Source organism: Sodiomyces alkalinus, assembly GCF_003711515.1.
Source record: "Sodiomyces alkalinus F11 unplaced genomic scaffold SODALscaffold_1, whole genome shotgun sequence".
Classification (NCBI taxonomy): Eukaryota; Fungi; Ascomycota; class Sordariomycetes; order Glomerellales; family Plectosphaerellaceae; genus Sodiomyces; species Sodiomyces alkalinus.
In genome coordinates, this window is record NW_021167079.1 from 2,400,058 (window position 1) to 2,420,305 (window position 20,248).

Genomic DNA, 20,248 nt, shown 5'->3' on the forward strand with positions numbered 1-20,248 from the left:
GCTGCTTGTTGTCGAGGACGATCTACAGACTACGGATTCATCTACGGCTTCCTAAACAGCCTCGATATCTGCCTTCAGCTCTTCCCATAGCTTCAATTATCCTAACGTCAGCCTCGTGACGACATTTACTTTTATGCCTCCTTATATAAAATAGGTGGAAGAGTACGGATTAGCAGCGTAATCTAATAATCGATCAAGATATAGGGCTAAGTTTTGAGCTAACGTTTCTAACCGTGGCAGAGGTGTATTATTATCAGTCTTACATGGGACCCATTACGTTGTACCTGTACAATTGTCTATTATATCCACAGAGCTCATTCGACATGTTCATAGTACCTATGGATGCATCTTCGATACGTTGTACATCTGCCCATTTCCCGACAACAGGTAGGGCCCCACCCGCCGATGGAATCCCTGCTTCCAGAATACCTCACGTCCAACACGGTTACACCGCTGACTGCAACCCCACTAGGCATCTCGTCCATCGGGGCCATTGGGCACAAGATGGACGATGTATAATAAACCAATGGAAATTCGACAAAATCTCCCGGGAGTGTACATTGTAAGGATATTGCGCAGTCGAGCAAAGAGACTGACTTGACTACCTTATGGGACGTGATCCAGTCGGTTAGGCCTCTATATTGCCGTCCGTCCGGTTCGGTTCCCAACCTGACAACGCATCAACACCACCAGCATCAGGTGAAGAGGGAAAGTAAATCGACGAAGACGCGGCTCCGGAGAGGATCTTGAGAGCCCGAGCTAACTGCTGCACTTCTGCCTAACCTGGCCTGACTTCGTTTTCTGCGCATGCCAGATCATCTACTCTTCCTACTACACCATCCCTCTTGACTCTAGTCCTCCAGGAAGCACGCCAGTCATCCGGGGATCCAGGTAATTCTCAGCCAAGGGACCAATGCCATCTCGCATCTGCATCTTTCTGTATGGGTTCTCGGGTGCTTCTGCAGCGCAGCTCCATTCCTGACATCCCGTGGTCCTGCGTCATGCCCATGCCCATGCCCAAGCCCACGCCCACCGTCACCACTTCTCCGTTCCCTCTCCGTTCCCTCTCCGTTCCCTCTCCGCTCCCTCTCCGCTCCTCTACTGCATACCCTCACGCCGTTCTGCCACCATGCAACTCTGGCCAACAAGAGACACTTGACGAAGGAGCTAGACCCACGCAACGTGAACCAAACGGCGCAGTATTCCGTCAACGTATTTGGACCATCCAATGTGAGTCGGCCGTTTTGTCTCCCGGCCGCTCCCTCCCTCTCTCCGCTCTCCGTTTGGACACCTGCTTGCGTCTAATGGGCCGCCCTCGACTCTTGCCATGGACGTCCCCTTTACCATGCTTGTCCAAGTCGACTTGGTCTGTATGTATCTCATCATCTTGTACTCTAATGACACCCCTTCCTTAACAGAGGGAGTACAACGTACTTACCATGCAAGACAAGCCGAGCCGAAGACCTGATCGGTACATGGCGTCCCTCAATGGAGATTTATATCACCCTGAGGTCTGTTCGGCCGGCTTCCTGACACGCTGCATCGGGCTTCTTCCTTACTGCCACAGTACGCAGGACACACCACTATGGCGCATATGTCTCGGCTCTCCTCAACTTGACTACTTCCACCCTCCCCTCTCTCCTCCAGTTCCAGGAACTCCCCCGTATAACTCACTACGGCTTCTTCTGGCTGTTTCTCCCACACGTTGGTTTATCACTCACTTTCCCACACCTCTTACCCCTTTACTTGCACGTTACTGCCCACCTATGCGCTCATAGACGCGGAGATGTTGCACTCGACACGGCCCATGGTAGACGGTAGAGAGGGTGTGGCTACATGTTCATTCCGAGTCTACCCCCAAACCCTACCCCTGTGCCACACGCGCCCTTCTCCCACAGAGCCCCACGTCCGCATGGCCGGACTACGCATGGCCGGACAGGACTCTGTCTACTACATTCCGACCTGGTCTATCCATATCATCGATCTTTCTTGACGTTTTCTTCTCTTCTCTCTATACGCACTCTCGCTCTCGCACTCCGTTTGCCTCTTTGAGAACACATCCACCTTCCACCATGGGACTGTCTATCCCAACACCTACCCTGATACTCGGCATATGCAGCCACCTGTCGGTCCCTTTTCCCCTGACCTTGCTATATACTGACCGGCTAATTTTCTCCCTTCGGAGTCTCCGTACTATGACCGACCCATTAGTTCTTTTGCTCGATACAGACGAACAGACGTCTTTCCGTTCTCGTGTCCGATGAACGAGTCCCTTTATCTCGTCCTTCACATGATGTCAGCGCCGGGCCCCAACTCCGTTTGGGTCTATTATACACCCCCTTCGGAAAGAGAAAGACGCCCGACTTAGACACCGACATGTTGGCTCTTTCCCTCTCTTTCTTTCTCTGTCTCTTACTGCTCTTACTGTTGAAATCTGGACAAACGGGAGCAGGGGTACACCCCGGCATCCAGACCCGCCTAATGGAAGCTGGTCTGTCCATAGTCTATCGCCCCCCTCCTCCTCCATATCAGCCGGGATCTCGCCCTCAGTCGTTCCGTATAACCGTGCTAGGACTAATCCATCCCTGACCTGCTCGTCCCACGAGCGGGGTCAATGATAGAAGATACCATGGACGAGGCCTTCTCGGCGAATTGAGCGTTGGCATGTCATCCCCCCCGGGCTCGAAATACCGGCCGGGGTGTCTCTGAAAAGTATAAAAGGGCAGATTTTGGCGGCTTGAGCTGGATTCAACCTTCCTTTCTTTTAATCTTCTTCTGTACTTTTCGGTACACTCGTCCAAGTTCACTTCACCCTTTTGCCGTACAGGTTGAGCATATCCTTCTCTGCCCAGTGTTCCAGCATCTACCGGTCTACAACCCCAAAGCAGCCTACCTCGGTATCAAGCTTTAGTCCAGGGCTGTTCAGCTAGATCTCCTCTCTTCATTATCCATACCCACATTCTATCTCCTACCTTCTGGCCCAGCATGTCGACTCAGTTTGTCCAGCCCTATTCACTCCCCATGCCCATCTCCTCCAAGGGACGTGAGCGCGACTACAGCAGCAGCGCCTACTCCGTCTCCCCACCAGAGGTCGACGAATCCGTCAGTTCAGGCACCGGTCCTTCCTATAGCCAGCCCAGCGGCTACTCCGTCGCCAACTCGAGCTACGCAGGCAGCCAGAGCGGCGACTTTGAGAGCGCCGCCTCCGCTTCCGGTGTCGACCTCAATGAGTATATGCAGGATCGTTTTGCCCAGTCCTTCGATCCCATCCCGCTAGATCGCAACATCGCTATCCAGGCACAAACGTGAGTTACTATTTCTCCACCGATTCTCCTTTTCCTGTGTGTTTTTCCGCATCGCACAGAACCACGAGACGTTAGCTGCTGACCTTGGGTATCCAACCGGCACAGTTCCGGCAAGCTCAACGCTAAGCACCGCGAACTCCTCGAACTCCAGCAAAAGGCACAAGCACGCCTCGCGAAGACTCGCGAGCGCTTCAACGAGGGCTACCGCGATGCGCAGGAAGTTCGCGCGGATCTCGAGTGGACGCAGAAAAAAGTCACGTAAGTTTTCTTGTCCAACCCTTCCGCCCTGGCGGGGCGAGAAAAAGAAAAGAACAAAAAAAAAAAAAAAAAAAAAGGCAAAAGTGACGTTCACTTTTGACTGACAATATCTGTAAAATTAGGAGCCTCAAGAACAAGGCGTCAAGGAAACATTCTAAAGAGTACAGCAAGGCCCGCGCGCGGTATCCCTCGCCAGACTCCTTCTAACCTTTTTCCTCGCGAGAAAATGTTCTTCGGCTGGCTCCCCACGACCCGTTCGGTCGGCTGCGCAGCGAGAAAGAGGTGTCGTCAAGTTGGATGATGTGCAGCTCGCAGCGGTCAGGGGTAAAGTTTGGGGAACAGCAGAGCCGCATTCCCGACCCAGCGGTTCGCCAGAACCTTCTAGCGTGTCTTATTTCCACCTTGGCTAAATGGGGAAGAGCGAGCTAAAGCGATTATCTTGCAGCTAGCTGCAGGAACCAGGAGATGATTTCCTATGTTCGACACATACACACCCCCTCCATCTTTTTTTTGGCAGTACATATATCCACTCACATACGGTTGGGCATGGACGGCGGGGTGCGGAACGGTGCGAGCCGAGGGAAGGCGGGGGGGCGGTTGGGTTGGGTTGGGTTGGGGTTGGACGGTTCATCGACAGGCTCGACACGCTGCATGCTGCAGAGCCCCTCTCTCATGGTCTCTAGCGGGCCCAGAACGTGGTTCCTGCGGCCAGTGGTCTGCTCTAGGCGGCAAGACGTGGCTCTCCCCATCCACCAACGGCCCGCGTTCCTGGGTCGTTTATGGGACGAGGGCCACAAGAACCGGGCAACGGAAGGGGGGGGCGTGCGCGTCAAAAGTGACAAAAAATGGGGGCAGCGTTCGGATTTCATGGCAGACTTATTATGGCTTATGATTGGATGACTGACGGTAACAGTGACGAGAATGGGAGGAGGCCTGCTTTTGTTTCTGCGCTAAAAGTACTCCAGCCTCCATCAGGGGTGGCCAAAAATGGAGGAGGAGGGGGGAAATTGGGTGGCCTGGCAAGCATCAGGGCTGCAGGAAGGAGACTGCTCCGCCTAGAGAGGCCTGGGTTAACATGGACCAGGTAGGCGGGAAAGTCGGGCGTTGGCGACGACATCGTGCTCTGGGTGGATGTGGGGGGGGGGGGGGGGGGGGGGGGGGGGGGGGGGGGGGGGGGGGGTACGCGGAAGTCTCAGATGGGGAGGGCGTATAATGTTTTTCCTACAAGAAACTCGTCCTATTCGCGGCAGAGGGAGGGTAACATACTCCTCTTTCAGGCAAGGGAGCATTCTCCAAGGACGGTGGAGGCCGCTCTTCCGCACCCCAGGGGTGTTCCCGCAGGCGTCAGGATGAATTCGGAATCGGTTTAGTTTAGTTCTCTGATAGGCGTACTAGTAATCAAAGGCGTCATGGGTTGAGGTCCCGGTGGTGGTCCCGTTTATGGCCTGTAATAAATGTATGCGCCGTTTTGCCTGATATAGGGATAGAACGTAGTGAGCCCGCCTCCTTCATTTCTTCGTTTACCCATCCACATGACACTCCAGGCCGGTGATTGGCTTGCAGGACAGCTGGGAAAGAGGAGAGCCATGTGTTAAGAGGCCAAAACCCCTGCTCGGTGTGTGTCCTTGACATTGACCGGTGGGTTATCACTGTGAGTGTCACGTGACGTCGGTGACTTGAGAGTCGTGGTGGGACGTGGTTCGGCGAAGGATCGTCATGGAGGAAGCCGCGTGACAACCCGGGTGGTGCTAAGGTCCGGCTAGGGTTCAAATGGGCTGGTCGGAGCTCATGACATGGGGCATCCAGAGAACTCATTCAGCCACACGGGTGCTTCTTGAAAGCCACGAGCCGCGACTCTGCAAACCCGCCTTCTTTTCCAATGCAGCCCAGGGGTTCTCGTTTGACGCGGGATCGTAGTAGCCCTCCCACCACGGCTTGCCGGGTTCTCTCCCCTGACCCTGTCCCCGGCCTTGTCTCTGAGGCATGGGGAGGGGTTGGTCGTGCCCATGTCCACCTTCTTGGCCGATATTTGGTAGCGAGCCTTGATTCTGGCCCCATGAAGGACTCGGACGGTTGGGTAGCGTGACGCCGCTATTACCAGGTGAGCCCCCGGGAGGAAGTGAAAACGAATGTACCGCTCCTTCGTTCGTGCCGGTAGATCCGTCGCCCCCATGGCGCGCAACGATTTCGTCGATCAAAGCTTGTGCTTTCGCCAGAGCGGGGGCCTTGAGGTGGTCGCCAGTCCCTTCTTCGACGTCGGGGTAGAGTATGGCACCTCCATTTCCACCTTCCCTTTCCCCGCCATTGTCCTCGTCTTCGCTCTCGTCGAGGTCAATCTCCTCGGTGTTCTGTGTCGCCGCGTTGTTTGAACCAGGTATGGAAGCAAGAGCTGCCGCTGTGGTTGTGAATGAATTGTCTGTCGTATATACAACGGCGGATGCATTGGCGCCGGTTGCTGGCGAGGCGACAACTGCGTCGACGTTGGGGTTATGCTTGCGACGTTTGGATGGGTGGGAGGAACGATCTTGTGACCCGAAGCTGGAAAAGCCCATCGATTGGGCTAGAGCTGCGGTTGTCGCATCATGTTCCTGATCCGCAATAGCTGCAGTGAAATTCATGGCGTGAGGGGGAGCAACGGGATGAGGTTGTTAGGGAGGAGGAAAGGCGGTCATCGAAAAGGTATTAGGTATCGCTGCGCTGGGCTGGAGGTTGACGAAGTAGGTACCTAGGTACGAAAACGAAGTACATAGTTACAAGCCTCACTATCCTTGGACGTGATTACTAATGCGCCACTTACCCCAGAGTCTCGGGTTGGTGGCTCGTGCTCAATCTCAAACCGCCATAGGTAGACGTTGTCTCACAGACCCGTCTTTTTCGTCTTCACTCCGACCTCGTCGTACGAATCTCGTCGCTATCTATATGCTCGCTATTCTTCTTGTTGTTGAAAGACCCATCTAACTTTGCATGGGCCGGTCCCTGCATGTACAGATTACTCATTATAAGTAATTTATAATCACGTCATCACGTCTGTCATTTAGAGCTGTGGTCATTCATCAACAATTGGTGTTCTTGTCTTGACAGCTCGTCCTTCGACAAAGATCTCAGATACCCATCAAGACGTATTCAAATTCTCTGATTCGCCCACCATGGCAACTACATCCCCTCCAACAGACGTCAAACTCCGCAGCCCGTCGACTTACGCTTCTTCTTCTTCTTCTGCGAGCCAGCCCCCATCTCTCTCCCCATCACTCGACTGGCTCCGCCGAACATGGTCCGTCACGCACTCCACCCTCTCCATGTGGCGCTCCGCCCGCAACGTCCGCATCACCTACACCTCACTCCCGCCAAAACCGGACGGCACTACTCGACTCGACGACCTTGTCGAGTATGAATCCGTCAACTCCACTGGCAGGCGCAAGACCGTCCGGGGCGTTGACACGGCCTCCGTTGCCCCTCTTCCCCCATCCCCTTCTTCAGATTCTGCTCTTACCACCACCTCCTGGGACTGGCGTGGTAGCGGCCTTCTCTTCTTTGCCACCTCCCACTGGGAGATCCTCGGCTGGGGTGAGCGCCCATTGCCTCCGGGACCCGGAGGTGAAGCGGATGGTTCGCAGGTCGAGCGGTGGGCGGTCACATGGTTTGCGCCGACGCTGTTCACCAAGGAAGGTGTCGATATCTACTCGGACCGAAAGGAGGGCTTGAGCCAGGAGACGTACAAGCTCGTGCACGAGGCGCTGCTAGGACTCGAGGCCCGGTCTGTCGCTGAGATGGTAGAGAAGGATTTGCGTCCTGTGGAGATCAGACTACCCTGGGTTGAGAATTGAGTAGAGCTCTTTGGCTCTCGATTGTGGCGAGTTGGGCCTATGTATGTCATGCATTAGAGATCCAAAGCTTGGATGAGTCTCAGTACATATCACGGTGGACGGCTTCGTGTGGAGGAAAGCACCCGAGCGCTCGATATACCATCAATGAAAACAGCCGTTGGGAACCGCGATGTCTCTCGCTCTCTTCCCATATCCCCCGGCAAGCTACTCCCACAACGAAAATCCTCGCACTATGGCTGCGTAAATCAACAAGGTCTTTTTGAATTCAGGGGCTTTCCTCGGGTCCAACACAGTACCTTAACCCGTGATATGTTTTATCGTCCCTTTTAGTGCCTTTCAATGCCTTCTGACTGCATCTCTATATAACCCCTCTCCCATGAAGGTCTGGTACATACGACCATACCCACTGGAAAACTCGGGATCCCGTCTGCTCTCCCCTAGATAAGCCAGTGAGGGCCGGATTAGTAGTTGGGTCGGTGACGACCAGCGAATACCCGGTGTTGTATGTTTTTTTGTCGCTTTTGCTACGGATGTAATGTGACTTTTTGTGGGTACCTTCGACAGTGTCGTTCTGATTACATAATAATGGAACTTGGCATCGGATGGGACTTTTCTCAACATAATTACGTCAAACCATCACTTCAGCTTCACCCCAGAACAACCCCCTACCGCCAATTTCAGAAAACACACCATCATACTACGATGGACAGGGCACGTTCAAGATCGCGCTCCCCGCGCCGCGATCGATCGACAGAACGAGGCAATCGTCCCCGCGAGAGGAAACAAGGAGGCTTCCGATGGAAAGACAAGAATAGCCGCCGCGACCGAGACGACAACGGCCAAGACGACAACGGCCGCGACGACAGACGTGGCCTCCAGCGAGGATATCGGAACCGCAGCCGCAGCCGCAGCCGCGACGCAAGACAGCGAAATGGTTCGCGGTCCCCGCGCCGGGACCGCGTTCGGGACACAGAGCCGAGAGACAGAGATTGGGGTAGAGGCAGGGACAGAAATGAAGACCGAGGCCCCGACCGAGACCGAGACCGAGGTCGAGAGTCGGACAGGGGGGGGGACAGAGGAAAGGAAAAGGACAAGGGCAAGGGCAAGGACAAAGGACCGCCCAAGCCGGAAAAGAAGAAAACGACAGCCAAGCCCGCGAAGAGCGGCGAAGAGCTCATCGTGGTGTACGTCAACGACCGACTCGGCACCAAGACCGCCATCCCCTGCCTGCCGAGCGACCCCATTGGCCTCTTTAAGATCATGGTGGCGAGTCGTGTGGGCAGGAAACCTCATGAGCTGTTGTTGAAGCGACAGGGAGAGCGACCGTTCAAGGACCAGCTTACGCTCCAAGACTACGGAGTTAGCAACGGGGTGCAGCTGGATCTGGAGGTGGATACGGGTGACTAGGAGCCGTTTAGACCCATGTTGTGAGGTGCTGACTTTTACGGCAAGAACGAGATGATACCTGCGGCGTATGATGTCTGTCACATTTGACCACATGTCTTTGTATCGACTACCATTTGGGAGCTTCGCATTACGGGAGTTGGGATTCGGGTTGGCACTGGTTCTGGTTCACGATAAAGGGTTAGGTAATCGATCACCTAAGCCCCTACCACCTTACAGAGCAGTTATCACAGGATGAAGGATAAAAGGTATAATGTGACTACGGTGACAGCCTAAAGACACCTGTACCGAGATGTACCGACTTTGACTGGGATGTATTCCGAAGTGAACCGTCACGAGCGAGGCACGAAGTCAAGCAGGTACAGATATTGACTTCGTGCGTTTCAATCCCCAACGATAATATAAGGTAGGTACGGACAAGAAGTGTACTCCGTATCCACTCGTACAAGCACCAAGCCCTTGGTGAGTGGGTCACATGACTTCGCGCAGGGTTCGTCACTGGGCGGGGTTTTGGTGTCACGTCATCCACACGCGCCCTTTGCCTGACAACCTCTTTTGAATAACAACAAGAGTGATCGACAGAGCCTTATATGTCAAGTTTTTACACATATCTTCTACAAATGCCTCAATTGGACATTTCTTTTCTATAACAGCAAATCGGTGCACCACAGCTCCGCATCAGCACAGGTTTCACACAGCACACTCCTTCTGCCGCCAGCGCCGGGTAGTGGTAGCAACAGAAAATAACGGAAAAAAGAGGCTTCCCATAAAGCAACAGAAAATAACGGAAAAAAGAGGCTTCCCATAACAGATATGTCGGGGACCCCCACTATCACGACGGCGATCAGTACCGCTACGACAACGACGTTAAGGACGCGTAAAGCGAACGCCTCTCAAACAAAACGCAAGCCACTCACCGCCCTCGACGTGCCTGAAGACATGAGCCCGCAGCTTGTCCGCATCGCATCCTCATTACGGACAGCTTTTGAGAAGAGGGTATGGACGGCCCTCTGCCAAGTGCCGAGGGGCCAGGTGACTACGTACGCGGCGCTCGCGGCTCACCTTGGCTCGTCCCCGCGAGCGGTGGGCAACGCGTTGCGCCGCAACCCGTTCGCTCCGCAGGTCCCCTGCCATCGGGTGGTGGCGACGGGTGGGGCGCTGGGGGGCTTCAAAGGTAAATGGCCGCGGGACGGGGAAGGGATCACGCTGGACGAAAAGAGGGCTCTGTTACGGCGGGAGGGGGTGAGGTTTGACGATGCGGGGAGAGTGGTCGGGTCGCCTTTTGTTGCGTTTAGGTGATCGGTTCTGTCTTCATTACGCTCTGGATGGTGCATGAGGTTTAACAGGAGTATTTGTCTCTGCGTTTCTACTTGGTACCATGCTGGGTTGAAAATATCTGCAGGGTTATCACTCACCCCTTCAGGTATTATTGTTGTTATAGGCATTCCTTCCTTCGCTAATACCTCGTACATAGTATGTCAGAAAACTTGCCAAGAGTCCTACCCTGGCATGATGCCCCGGATGTGACATTCACGTCGTCTTAGCAAGATTGTGTGTATTTCTGTGCGGAGAATGAGGAGATGGACGGGGAACGGAACGTTCGGGGGCGTAAGCTCAATAACACTATTCACCTTGGCGTTATTTGCGGCTGGTACAGCTGAGCCAGGTCCCCCTGCCTAACGAACAGGGAATGAGGTCTTTAGCTTCGGAGATGGTCATGGCGGGGGATCATTCCGTTATTCTTCAACATCGTAAGGGTATTTAAGGGAATTCCCATTGTTTCCTTCGTTCCACTACAACTTCTCGATCATCATTCTGGGTCTTTTTTCAAGGCCCTCTCCCACGTATCAATTCCCCTGGACAGACGGACCCCTACACTGACCAGAGTCTCACGATTACAATGCCTCTCCCACGTCATGCCTTCACCGTCACCGGTGGCTGCAACTGCGGTGCCACCCGGTCAGTCTCTTCCCACCCAACTCCTAACCCGCCCCCAATGCTCACAGAAACCACCAAACAACTAACTTATCCCGCAGCTACCGCATCGCTATTCCACCATTTGAGGAACGGCCCCCGTCCTTCGCAGGAGGCTCTAGCCCGGACCTTGCAGATCCCAAGACCGTCCGTCTCCCCCATACCGCAGCTTGCCACTGCAACGACTGCCGCTCCGCCACCGGCCACATGGCAATGGAATTCCTGACTATCCCGGCCCCCTACATGACCGTCTCCGCCCTGCCACGCTCGGAATCCGAAGAATCCGACCCTTCCCGCGGCATCACAGGCCGCATACTCGACCGTCCCCTCACCGAAGCCGAAGCTCAGGCCCCGGACGCCGACCGCCCCACTTACATCCCCGCCCTCGACGTCTTGCGCCCCGGCCTCCCCGGGTCCCGTGACACTTGGCTCCGATTCTTCCATTCCTACATGTGCGACCGCGACATCGCCTCCCGGGCCTTCTGCGCCCGCTGCGGCTGCCCGCTCGGCTTCCACTTCCGGCCCCGTCCCGAGTGGTTTGGCGGCGAGGAGGTCTTTTGCCGGCCCGATGGGTGGGAGGACATCATCGACGTTGCGCTGGGGACTATTGACCGCCACTGGCTCGACCGCGAGGATTGGCTCGCTATCGATCACGAGCTCAATTGGAAAGAGGCCCTGCAGTGGTGTAAGAGAGATTCGGTCCGAGGGAGGGCGCAGGGCACCAGGCGACATCCCGAGGGGGCGGTTGCGGTGACGGTTTCTGATGCGGATTTGTTGGCTCCTGCCAAGGTGGAAACGGATTGAACGATGTGTCAAGCCGTGTTAGACTGGATGCGCTATGTGGGAGGGCGAGGTGACGAAGGTGTGATAGCTGGATGTCTGGGTTCAATACCACTCCGTTAGTTGTCCCCATAATGCTAAGAAGCACTTCCATTGTTCGCCTGAATATCTGGCCTTAAAGACCACACTATCAACCAAGTACGAAAAGAAACATGACCAAATGAAGCACCGTCGTCACCTAGGGTTATTATTTATCTCATTCCTGACTTTTTGTTTCCTGTATCCCTGCCTTAACTGCCGGTGTCAATGTCACGTTATGGTATTGTACAAGAGTGCCAGAAAGCCATAAGAAGCCAGGCCAGACGCCGGAGCCATGCTGTCCCCCATCCCCATACACCGTAAGACCAAAACCTAGACTTGCCAGCTACCGAGGGAAAAGAGAAAAATTAAGAAGAAGAAAAAAGGGAAGACAGATTGCCCATACCACAGACGCAAACGACAAGGAGAATTAGCAAGCATAGACAACTGGCCACACTGAACAGCGTCGTCTTGTGATGCCGTGTTGTTTTGTCGTCGTGGCATATGACCTTAGGACTCCTCGGTCCGACGAGGGCCGCGAGCGGCTCCGCCACGCTGTCCGCCGCGACCACGTCCACGGCCATCGCCGCGGTAACCGCCGCCACGACCACCGCGATAATCGCCACGGCCGCGTCCACGCCACTGGCCGCCACCCTCGCGATCATTGCGGCTGCGATTGCGTCCCTGAACCTGGTGGAAACCGTCGTTGGCATCGGTCTGCTGAGCAGCGGGCTGCAACGGTATAACGGTCAGCGTCTTTTGGTCCGAAGAAACCCCGGTGAGAGTTGAGGGGGAAAAGCATACCTCGGACGACGGTTCAGGGTGGTCATCGGCCCAAGATTGGCCGTTGGGAGCAGGAGCATCATCGGTAGCCTGGCCGGCCTTGATCTCGGTGGACTCGCGAGAGACGTTAACCCATTCCTGGGAGATAGTGGAGCCGCTCAGATCGTTACCCGAGGTGCCAGTATCCCACTTCTCGCCCGAGGCGTTGGCGGTCTCGTTGGTAACGGTGCCGTTGGCTGGGGTAGGGGCGGATTGCTCCTCAGCATGGCCATTGGTCAAGGCAGTGTCCTCGCCAGCCTTGATCTCGGTGAGGCTAGCATTGGCAACGGTCGGATCAGTCACGGCGGTAGTCGCCTCACCAGCCGTGGGCGCTTGTTCCTGGCTCTCAGCCTCAACGTCTTCGGAGTGAGCCTTGGTGAAGGCCTCAGAAAGGGCCTTAACTTGAGCAACTGGAGGCAGGCGAGGTGATGTTAGTCCAGAAATATTGCGGAGGCGTGCGGAGGACGAGGGAGGAACAGAAAAAAGCTACTGACAGGTAGTCTGGAGAAGATCACCATTGACGCTCTGGGTGCGATCCTCGGTTCCCTTGGTGAGCTTGATGATACAGTCGACAGCAATCTCATCGCCGCCGTAGACGCCGAGAAGTATACCCTCCAGGGCCAGGTTCTCGTCGAGCATGGGGTCAACGTCCTCCGAGCGGCGGGCGGCAGCGAGGCGGAGAAACTGCGATAGGTGGAGCAAAGTATCATGCAGGTCCTTGACGTGGTCGGCCTCGAGCTTCTGCTTGATCTCGTTGACGGCATCAACCTTCTCCTGCTCGAGCTTCTGGGTGAGGGTCTTCTCGAGCTCAGCCTTTTCGGTCTGGAGGCGGGTACGGTACTCTTGATCGATCTTCTTGTACTGAACGAGCTGCTCCTCCAGCTGGACGACCTGAGCCTGCAGGGCAGGCTTCTTGGAGATTTGAGCTTTCTGATCGGCATTGATGAGCTTCGCAGCGACGAGTTCCTCGAGGGATTTGCCAGGATTCTCCGCGACTACAGTCTCGGTCTTAGCCATGTTGGACTGTTTGGGTAAGACGAGGTTAGCACGAGATGGAATATCGTTTGTTTCGGATTGGGGGCCGAAAGGGGGGGGTTGTTGTTGGTTGTCGTCAGGGTTGGGTCAGTTGGGAGGAGGAGGAGGAGGAGGGCAGAGGGAGAAGACACGCACAATCTTCTTGTTGATGTTGCGGATGTTCCTAGGCAGTCAATTAGCTTTGGGCTCCAACCGGAAAAGAAACCGTCTGGGAGGTTGTTCTCACTTCTGGATGTCACGAATGTAAGGGGTCTCGCCAGCATCGTCACCGGCCTCGGAAGCGGCAGTCGGCGCGGGGGATTCGATGCGCTCAGCAGCAGTGCCCTTGGCCTTCTTCTTCTTGGACGGGTTGGCCTCGCCCTGAGTGACGGGATTCTGAACAGAAGAGGCTGCCATGGCGAACAATAGAGATGTATTCACTAGAGTGGTGGGCGCGCGCAGCTGTTGCACAAATTTAATGTGTAGTGAAGTTGTTCCACACGCGCACAGGGAATAATAACGTGCAAGGATGCAGGACGTCAAGGAAGATATAAAAAGAGGGCGAGGGGAAGAGAAGAGATGGTTAGGCTAGGAGAAGCTTGTGTTGTCTGATGGCAAGGTGCTATTAGAAGGGAGGAGATTTTTTTCTTTTTTTTTTCGTTTCTACGAAGAGCAGAGGTTTGTTTGAATATTGAGCTTGACTGAGTGTGGGGGGGTTGAGTGTGAAGATTTTGGGCAAGATCAATCGTTGAGGTTGGTGGCATTCGTGGCTGCCGTGACTGGGGTCTTCCGTGCGCCTTCTCTTCTCTTCCAGCACTAATGTACCTAGGTACTCCCTATTTAAGGTACTGTCACCTTTTATACGTAGGTACCTTGGGCTAACACTGCACCAGAGAGCACAGACAGTACCTATCCGTAACTGTTAGTTACCTTCTGCTTTGTGGGGACGAGCTTCTTACCTCTGTACCTTGGAGCATTACTTCGTAATTACTCTAGAGATGGCCAATACCTAAGGTACCTTATGTTACGAACAGCTGCCTACCTTAAGGTACCTACCTTACCCATGACAAGAAACAACCAAATACTGTTTCATGACACTACCTACCTTAGGTAGTTTAGAGCTGAAAAGGGTTAAATTTATCTCCATCTTATGTCTGCATCTTGTGTTCTGTACCTAGGGATTTGCTGTAGGTAACCTCTAACGGGTTACCCAATACTACCTTAATCAAACCCGACAGCGTAGGTACGGAGGGATTACCAAAGTCAGGCCATTGGATTCTGCTGCCACGATATGTCCTGGTTCGTTGTCTACCTTATTTTAGGTACGGAGTTCCCCCGGATTTAACTTGTCCAGTATTACGTCACAATGTACCTCACGGGATTGGTGGACGAAAAGCATGAGGTATGCTCACATCTTAAGAGTGCGGTTATCCATAAGGTAGATTAGGAGAACCATCGACGGAGGTGAACTCTTAGGATCCTCACATTGGTCTTCCTGAACCTGGACTTGGTTCTCGATGTGAGCTTCTCCTTGAGGTCCTCCCTATGTTCTTCTCCGAGTGGATGCATCTGTTTCTGAAGCCTTTCCTGGCCAACTGGCGAGGTGTGGTCATCCAGTCTTCCAGTTACTCAAGCCCAACCCCCGTAAGCATTCTGTTGTAAAGCCAAGGAAGCTTTATCTGCTTTTTGATCCTGGCTTATTGCATTGTCTGCCAAGTATATTGTTACTTTAAGGGGCATTGGGTCGAGTGTTTGCAGCGAGTACTCCATTTGGTGTTGGACCCCAACGCTTTGTTGTGATGGCACCTCCAGCACTGGTCGGCCCGAGATGTCGGTCTCGATACGGCGGCTTCTGTTGTTTCAGTCGGACAGGGTCCGGGGAAATAGGCAGAGGACAAGGGGTTCGCCTAGGGGAGTCCTCTATGGACGTGACGGCTTTTCGTATCTTGGGAAGAAAGCTGCAGTGTGCAGAGCGCGCCGAGGTAGGTTGTTGATCGAGTGCAAGGGTGCCGTCTTATGTCTTGAACCTGGCAAGAGCATCCTATCAATTTGAATGTCAGTTATTAACTCTCCTCAGTGCGCGGTGCAACAGGGATGGTATGGTAACGTACAACTGTGGCTTTCTTGACACTGATGGCGGTGATGGTCCTCTCGCCAGATGATTTGGAGTCAATGGCGGCTTCCTTGACCACACTATAGGCATTCACGCATCAGTTCATATTTCCATCCTAAAATGCTCCTATAATGTCGAGATTTTGTCTTGGCAAGGCGTACCTCTGCATGAACCGAAGGTAGTCGAGATAGATCTGGTTATTTGGGAGAAGGTTAGTCAAACGCGTCTCGGCGCGACGCGTGGTGGCCGGGCGAGATCATATACCATTACATCGACATTCTTGGTCATATTGCAGTTTGAGTGCGCTTTGATAATCGTCTTCGCCGTCGCCCGGGGATATGTTTTTCGTACAGGAGCCATAATGGACTCGTCGGTTAAAGGGTGGTGTTGTTGGGTCGTGTCTAGTGCTGGCCTTGGATCGCCAGAAAGGAGAGCACGGGGAGAAGTGGGGCCTGTGCAGCTGTCGCACAGTACGAATTTATTTCTACGTAGTTTTTCGCACCTAGCCCCTCCTTGCGCGGAGAGCTGCAATTTCTCTAGCTGCATGTAAGGTGGGCAAACCGCCATCAACAGTGTTTCCAGCACAAACATCGGGAAAGAAAATGGCGACAAGGCGGATGGTATGAATCTCCCTTTAAAAGAAAAATCGAACTATAGTTAAAGCCTCCCCCGCTAACACTTATATGCGTTCATTCAGCTCACGAAAGAAGACGAGGCCAGTATCGGTGAAGAAGTCGAGGTGCGCAGAGAAGACCAGGACAAGATCAACAAGTTCAGCCGCCTACACCAGCGCGAGTTGGCCATAGAAGAGGAACTAAAGGCCAAGAATGTGGGAACTCCTTGTCCTCTTGTCTTACTCGATGTTTCTATGAATACCGGCTTCGAAAGATCCAGACACTAACCCCCACCTACCAGAAAGAGAAGGAAGACCTCGACGACCTCAACACCGAACTCGAATTGGCCGACGAAGACGACAAAGTCCCGTATGGTTGCCATTCTTTCACTCACTGCGTCGGCAAGGAGGGGGGGGGAGGGCAACTGTGACACTAACAGAATACGGCAGATACAAAATTGGCGATGCGTTCTTCCACGTGTCCCAGCCCCAAGCGCTCGAAATGCTAGGGGTCGCCGCAGCCAAGTTAGAAGAGGAGATCGAGGAACTCGAGTCGAAGCTCGAAGAATGTCAGGACGAGATGGCAGAGCTGAAGATCGCTCTGTATGCGAGATTCGGGAAGAGCATCAACCTCGAGACATGAGGAATTCCAACAACCCGCAACCGAAAGTCGGTCATCCGCGCACACGAAAGTGCCGCCCGTGCCGTGCCTTTGAGGATCCCTAAAATCCCGATACCACGACACCACGACACCATGACATCGACAACACAACACAACACTGACACCAAGACCAAGACCAACCGACGAGAATGGAGAGGAGGGAAACAAGAATGATTGAGGAGAGACGAGGGCAAAGGAAAAAGAGGTCATCGCTCATCACCTTCGGGTCACTGTCGCTCATGGAACGAATCCACAAGGGGGAAAAACCACGCGGAAAGAAAGACGGAAAAAAGCCCCCACGAAAGAAACCACACGAGAAAGCAAACAAAAGCCCATTCATTCCACAAGAATAGTACGCCGGCCAAACATGATTTCTCGCTCGTGGTAGCAGTGTCACTCACTCTCCCTAAGCGTGTCGTGTTTGACTTCTCGATTGCCTACCTAGGTACTGAGTACTCGTCTCGAATCCGTTTGCCGTGCATCATCGCCATTTGCACGCTTTTACAAGATACAAGTGCAGTCCCATGGAAGCTGTGGATGGATGGCCATGATAAAGTTCCAAGGTATTTTTTTGCCATACCTTAGTACCTTACCTCAGGTGGGTAACCTACTGGTCTGGTACATACATGTACTAGGCATCTGAAACGGCATCGGCATGTCCCCGATCCCGGAGCCGGGTAAGGACATCCACGACGACGTGATACCTACCACTCTCAGCCGGCAGACGACCCACTACGGCCAAGCCTCATCCCGCTTCGCTTCGGTTCTCAAATGCATTCCCAAACCCCAGCCAATGACGGCACCGCAGGTTGTGTGTCTACAATGTTTATCGCGGGGATAAGGTCCTTCCCAAAACGTTACCTCCGGTCCGGCTGGACAAACTGCTAAATTGCTAATCATCAAAAGGGCGTGTGTCTGGGGCGATGGAATAGCGGCATTCGGCCCCCACCTTTGGTTAGTATCCCGACAACCATTACAACATAACGAGGTAAAGTGGTGTAAACGGAGGTCCTGGAACCAGGAAAAAGTGCCATCATCCGGGCTGATCACCCATATCAACCCAGATTACGGAGATTTTGCCATTGTTGCCGTCCGTCTTAGGTGCATCCATTCTCCCCTCCTATCATCAAGTTGCGCCGTAGTTTTTCTTCTAATTTTCTTTTTTCACCCTCTCTCTCTCTCTCTCTCTCTCTTTCTTTCCGCCCTTTTATATTGTCCTTTCACCGTTCAGACGAGACTCCCCTATCATTTCATGAACCTACTTCACTGGACTTCCGTCACTGTTTCCCCGTCTCGTCGGTTGAGAACCATTTGGAGGGAATACTAGGACTGTTCACAACCATAGGCTAGGTATGCAATCGATCCGTAATTGATCATGGCTCGTAGTATTGGTCCCAGTGATGATTTGGAGGCGTCAAGGCCGTCCTTACAATGTAAGTCTCTCTCCTACCGGACCCTTTGGAGAAGATATGACCGTTCAAAAACGATTGACCATGCATTTCGTTTTCTTGGCTCAGTGAGAGTGCAGAGATCGTCAGCTCAGCAAAGTGCCAGACGCGCTGGCCAGGGTGATGGTGGGCAGATAGAATACACAGCTCAAGATGGGCGTGCTGGCGACGATCTTGACGAGAAGCCAGGCTCCACGCCCTTCAACAACCTCAGCGACTACGACGACAAAACCATAGTATCTTGGGAGGATGGCGATCCACAGAATCCGTACAACTGGTCCAGTGTAAGTCCCATACGAGCGAGCCTGCTTGGAACATTTTTCCTTTTTTTGCTTCGTCGGAAAGGCTAACCAGGTCATGGACAGACCAAGAAGATGGCCCTCCTCACGATGAACATGATGCTCATTATCAACAGCACCATGAGCTCTTCCCTCCCCTCCAACGCGATCCCTTACATCTCCGAGCAGTACGGCATCACCTCCCCCCAGCAGCAGATCTTGCCCATCTCCATCTTCATGATAGGCTACGTCTTCGGGCCCATGTTCTGGGGACCCCTCAGCGAGCACTTTGGTCGCCGCATCATCACGGTTGGCACCTTCATCATCTTCACCCTTTGGACCATGGCCTGTGCCCTGGCACCCAACTACGCCGCCTTCGTCGTCTTCCGCCTCTTCGTGGGCGTCTTCGCCAGCGCCCCGAACGCCGTCGTCCCTGGTGTCCTGGCCGACATGTACGGTGACCATAATACGCGAGGGCGGGCGATGGCCTTCTTCATGGCGGTTCGTTTTTCTTTTTCTTTTTCTTTTTCTTTTTTTTTTCTTTTTTTCTTTCTCGCTACCTGTCATGCCGCTGACATGTCCTCTCAAAGACGACAGTATTCGGCCCGCTCTTCGCCCCCATCGTCTCAGGGTACTGCTCCACCACCATAGGCTGGCGCTGGACCTTCTGGATCGCCCTCATCTACGCGGGCGCCACCCTCGTCCCGCTCCTCCTCCTAGTCCCCGAGACCTTCGGCCCCGTCCTCCTCGCCCGCCGCGCCAAGGCCCTCCGCGAAGCCGATCCGGACCGCAACCGCGACCTCGTCGCCCCGCGGGACCTCGAACCCCCGGTCGACTTCCACCGCCTCGCCACCGTCGTCCTCGCCCGCCCCCTGCGCATGATGACCTCCGAACTCATCGTCGCCAGCGTCTGCGCCTACCTCGCCCTCGTCTACGCCATCTTCTACATGTCCTTCCAGGCCTTCCCCATCATCTTCCAGTCCCTCTACGGCCTCAGCCCCGGCGAGACCGGCCTCGCCTTCCTCCCCATCGGCGGCGGCTCCCTCCTCACCCTACCCATCTTCTTCGCCTGGGACCCGTTGCTGCACCGCGCCAAGACCCACCCGCGCTTCGCCGCCCTCGCCCGCCAGGAGGAGTTCCGCCGCCTCCCGCTCGCCTGCCTCGGCGGCCCGCTCTTCGTCGTCAGCCTCTTCTGGCTCGGCTTCTCCGCCCGCGCGGACGTCCACTTCGTCGTGCCCATGCTCGCCGGCCTGCCCTTCGGCGCCGGCTTCATGCTCATCTTCATGGCCCTCCTCAACTACCTCACCGACGCCTACGAGGTCTTCGCCGCCTCCGCCAACGCCGCCGCCTCCATGGCCCGCAGTCTCCTCGCCGTCGTCCTCCCGCTCGCCACCGTGCCCATGTTTGAGCGCCTCGGCATCGCGGGGGCCTGCAGCCTCCTGGGCGGCCTGAGCGCCCTCATGTGCGTTATTCCTTTCTTATTCATCTGGAAGGGCGACACCATCCGCGCCAATTCGCGGTTCTGCACCGCGCTGCGTGAGCAGAAGGAGGCCATGGATAGGCGCGTTGAGGGCCAGAGGAGGCGGGAGGAGGCGGCTGCCTCGGCTGCTATGGCTGCTACAGATGAGTCTGGTGCGAGAGAACCGGAAAAGTAGCTCTTCTAGCCCTAATCGGGG

The 20,248-nt window shown here is 54.6% G+C and overlaps 11 protein-coding genes across 11 annotated transcripts in view; 9 read left to right on the top strand and 2 right to left on the bottom strand.

The window, feature by feature from the left end:
• Positions 1–846: 846 nt before the first annotated feature.
• Positions 847–1,626, top strand: SODALDRAFT_15096 (hypothetical protein). The gene has a single exon (XM_028606858.1). It carries the CDS (start codon positions 942–944, stop codon positions 1,413–1,415), a length of 474 nt encoding a protein of 157 aa, XP_028470235.1. The 5' UTR covers positions 847–941; the 3' UTR covers positions 1,416–1,626.
• A 341-nt stretch (positions 1,627–1,967) lies between these two features.
• Positions 1,968–2,821, top strand: SODALDRAFT_15045 (hypothetical protein). Its single transcript, XM_028606852.1, has 3 exons — positions 1,968–2,125; positions 2,212–2,491; positions 2,622–2,821. The coding sequence occupies exons 1-3, from the start codon at positions 2,114–2,116 to the stop codon at positions 2,654–2,656; spliced, it is 327 nt and encodes a 108-aa protein (XP_028470236.1). The 5' UTR covers positions 1,968–2,113; the 3' UTR covers positions 2,657–2,821.
• On the top strand, positions 2,822–3,899 carry SODALDRAFT_15046 (hypothetical protein). Its single transcript, XM_028606853.1, has 3 exons — positions 2,822–3,305; positions 3,411–3,563; positions 3,686–3,899. The coding sequence occupies exons 1-3, from the start codon at positions 2,986–2,988 to the stop codon at positions 3,768–3,770; spliced, it is 558 nt and encodes a 185-aa protein (XP_028470237.1). The 5' UTR covers positions 2,822–2,985; the 3' UTR covers positions 3,771–3,899.
• A 109-nt stretch (positions 3,900–4,008) lies between these two features.
• On the bottom strand, positions 4,009–6,181 carry SODALDRAFT_374769 (hypothetical protein; the record flags this gene model as incomplete). Its single annotated transcript, XM_028614696.1, has 7 exons — positions 4,009–4,036; positions 4,098–4,331; positions 4,469–4,686; positions 4,830–4,876; positions 5,088–5,131; positions 5,226–5,311; positions 5,387–6,181. The coding sequence occupies 7 exons, from the start codon at positions 6,179–6,181 to the stop codon at positions 4,009–4,011; spliced, it is 1,452 nt and encodes a 483-aa protein (XP_028470238.1).
• A 295-nt stretch (positions 6,182–6,476) lies between these two features.
• SODALDRAFT_326594 (hypothetical protein) lies at positions 6,477–7,616 on the top strand. The gene has a single exon (XM_028610205.1). The coding sequence runs from the start codon at positions 6,710–6,712 to the stop codon at positions 7,385–7,387; it is 678 nt and encodes a 225-aa protein (XP_028470239.1). The 5' UTR covers positions 6,477–6,709; the 3' UTR covers positions 7,388–7,616.
• A 953-nt stretch (positions 7,617–8,569) lies between these two features.
• Positions 8,570–8,773, top strand: SODALDRAFT_244223 (ubiquitin-like protein; the record flags this gene model as incomplete). Its single annotated transcript, XM_028607386.1, has 1 exon — positions 8,570–8,773. A coding segment is annotated over one exon (204 nt), but the record flags the coding sequence as incomplete, so codon positions are not given.
• A 569-nt stretch (positions 8,774–9,342) lies between these two features.
• Positions 9,343–10,312, top strand: SODALDRAFT_326595 (RING-2-like protein). Its single transcript, XM_028610206.1, has one exon. It carries the CDS (start codon positions 9,605–9,607, stop codon positions 10,088–10,090), a length of 486 nt encoding a protein of 161 aa, XP_028470241.1. The 5' UTR covers positions 9,343–9,604; the 3' UTR covers positions 10,091–10,312.
• A 696-nt stretch (positions 10,313–11,008) lies between these two features.
• On the top strand, positions 11,009–11,569 carry SODALDRAFT_303735 (hypothetical protein; the record flags this gene model as incomplete). Its single annotated transcript, XM_028608960.1, has 1 exon — positions 11,009–11,569. The coding sequence occupies one exon, from the start codon at positions 11,009–11,011 to the stop codon at positions 11,567–11,569; it is 561 nt and encodes a 186-aa protein (XP_028470242.1).
• A 564-nt stretch (positions 11,570–12,133) lies between these two features.
• Positions 12,134–13,876, bottom strand: SODALDRAFT_267352 (hypothetical protein; the record flags this gene model as incomplete). The annotated part of the gene is made up of 5 exons (XM_028607545.1): positions 12,134–12,355; positions 12,428–12,855; positions 12,940–13,468; positions 13,616–13,643; positions 13,707–13,876. The coding sequence occupies 5 exons, from the start codon at positions 13,874–13,876 to the stop codon at positions 12,134–12,136; spliced, it is 1,377 nt and encodes a 458-aa protein (XP_028470243.1).
• Positions 13,877–16,174: 2,298 nt separating this feature from the next.
• SODALDRAFT_319119 (Gim complex component GIM3-like protein) lies at positions 16,175–16,828 on the top strand (the record flags this gene model as incomplete). Its single annotated transcript, XM_028609427.1, has 4 exons — positions 16,175–16,192; positions 16,270–16,401; positions 16,461–16,555; positions 16,636–16,828. 4 exons carry the CDS (start codon positions 16,175–16,177, stop codon positions 16,826–16,828), a joined length of 438 nt encoding a protein of 145 aa, XP_028470244.1.
• A 1,126-nt stretch (positions 16,829–17,954) lies between these two features.
• Positions 17,955–20,248, top strand: part of SODALDRAFT_15202 (MFS general substrate transporter) — a 2,305-nt gene continuing 11 nt past the window's right edge. The window contains exons 1-4 of the mRNA XM_028606870.1: positions 17,955–18,279; positions 18,364–18,578; positions 18,660–19,073; positions 19,163–20,248. The exon at positions 19,163–20,248 is cut by the window's right edge and continues 11 nt beyond it. Of these exons, the coding sequence (XP_028470245.1) occupies positions 18,222–18,279; positions 18,364–18,578; positions 18,660–19,073; positions 19,163–20,227 (1,752 nt within the window). The 5' untranslated portion in view covers positions 17,955–18,221 and the 3' untranslated portion in view covers positions 20,228–20,248. The remainder of the gene's footprint in view (positions 18,280–18,363; positions 18,579–18,659; positions 19,074–19,162) is intronic.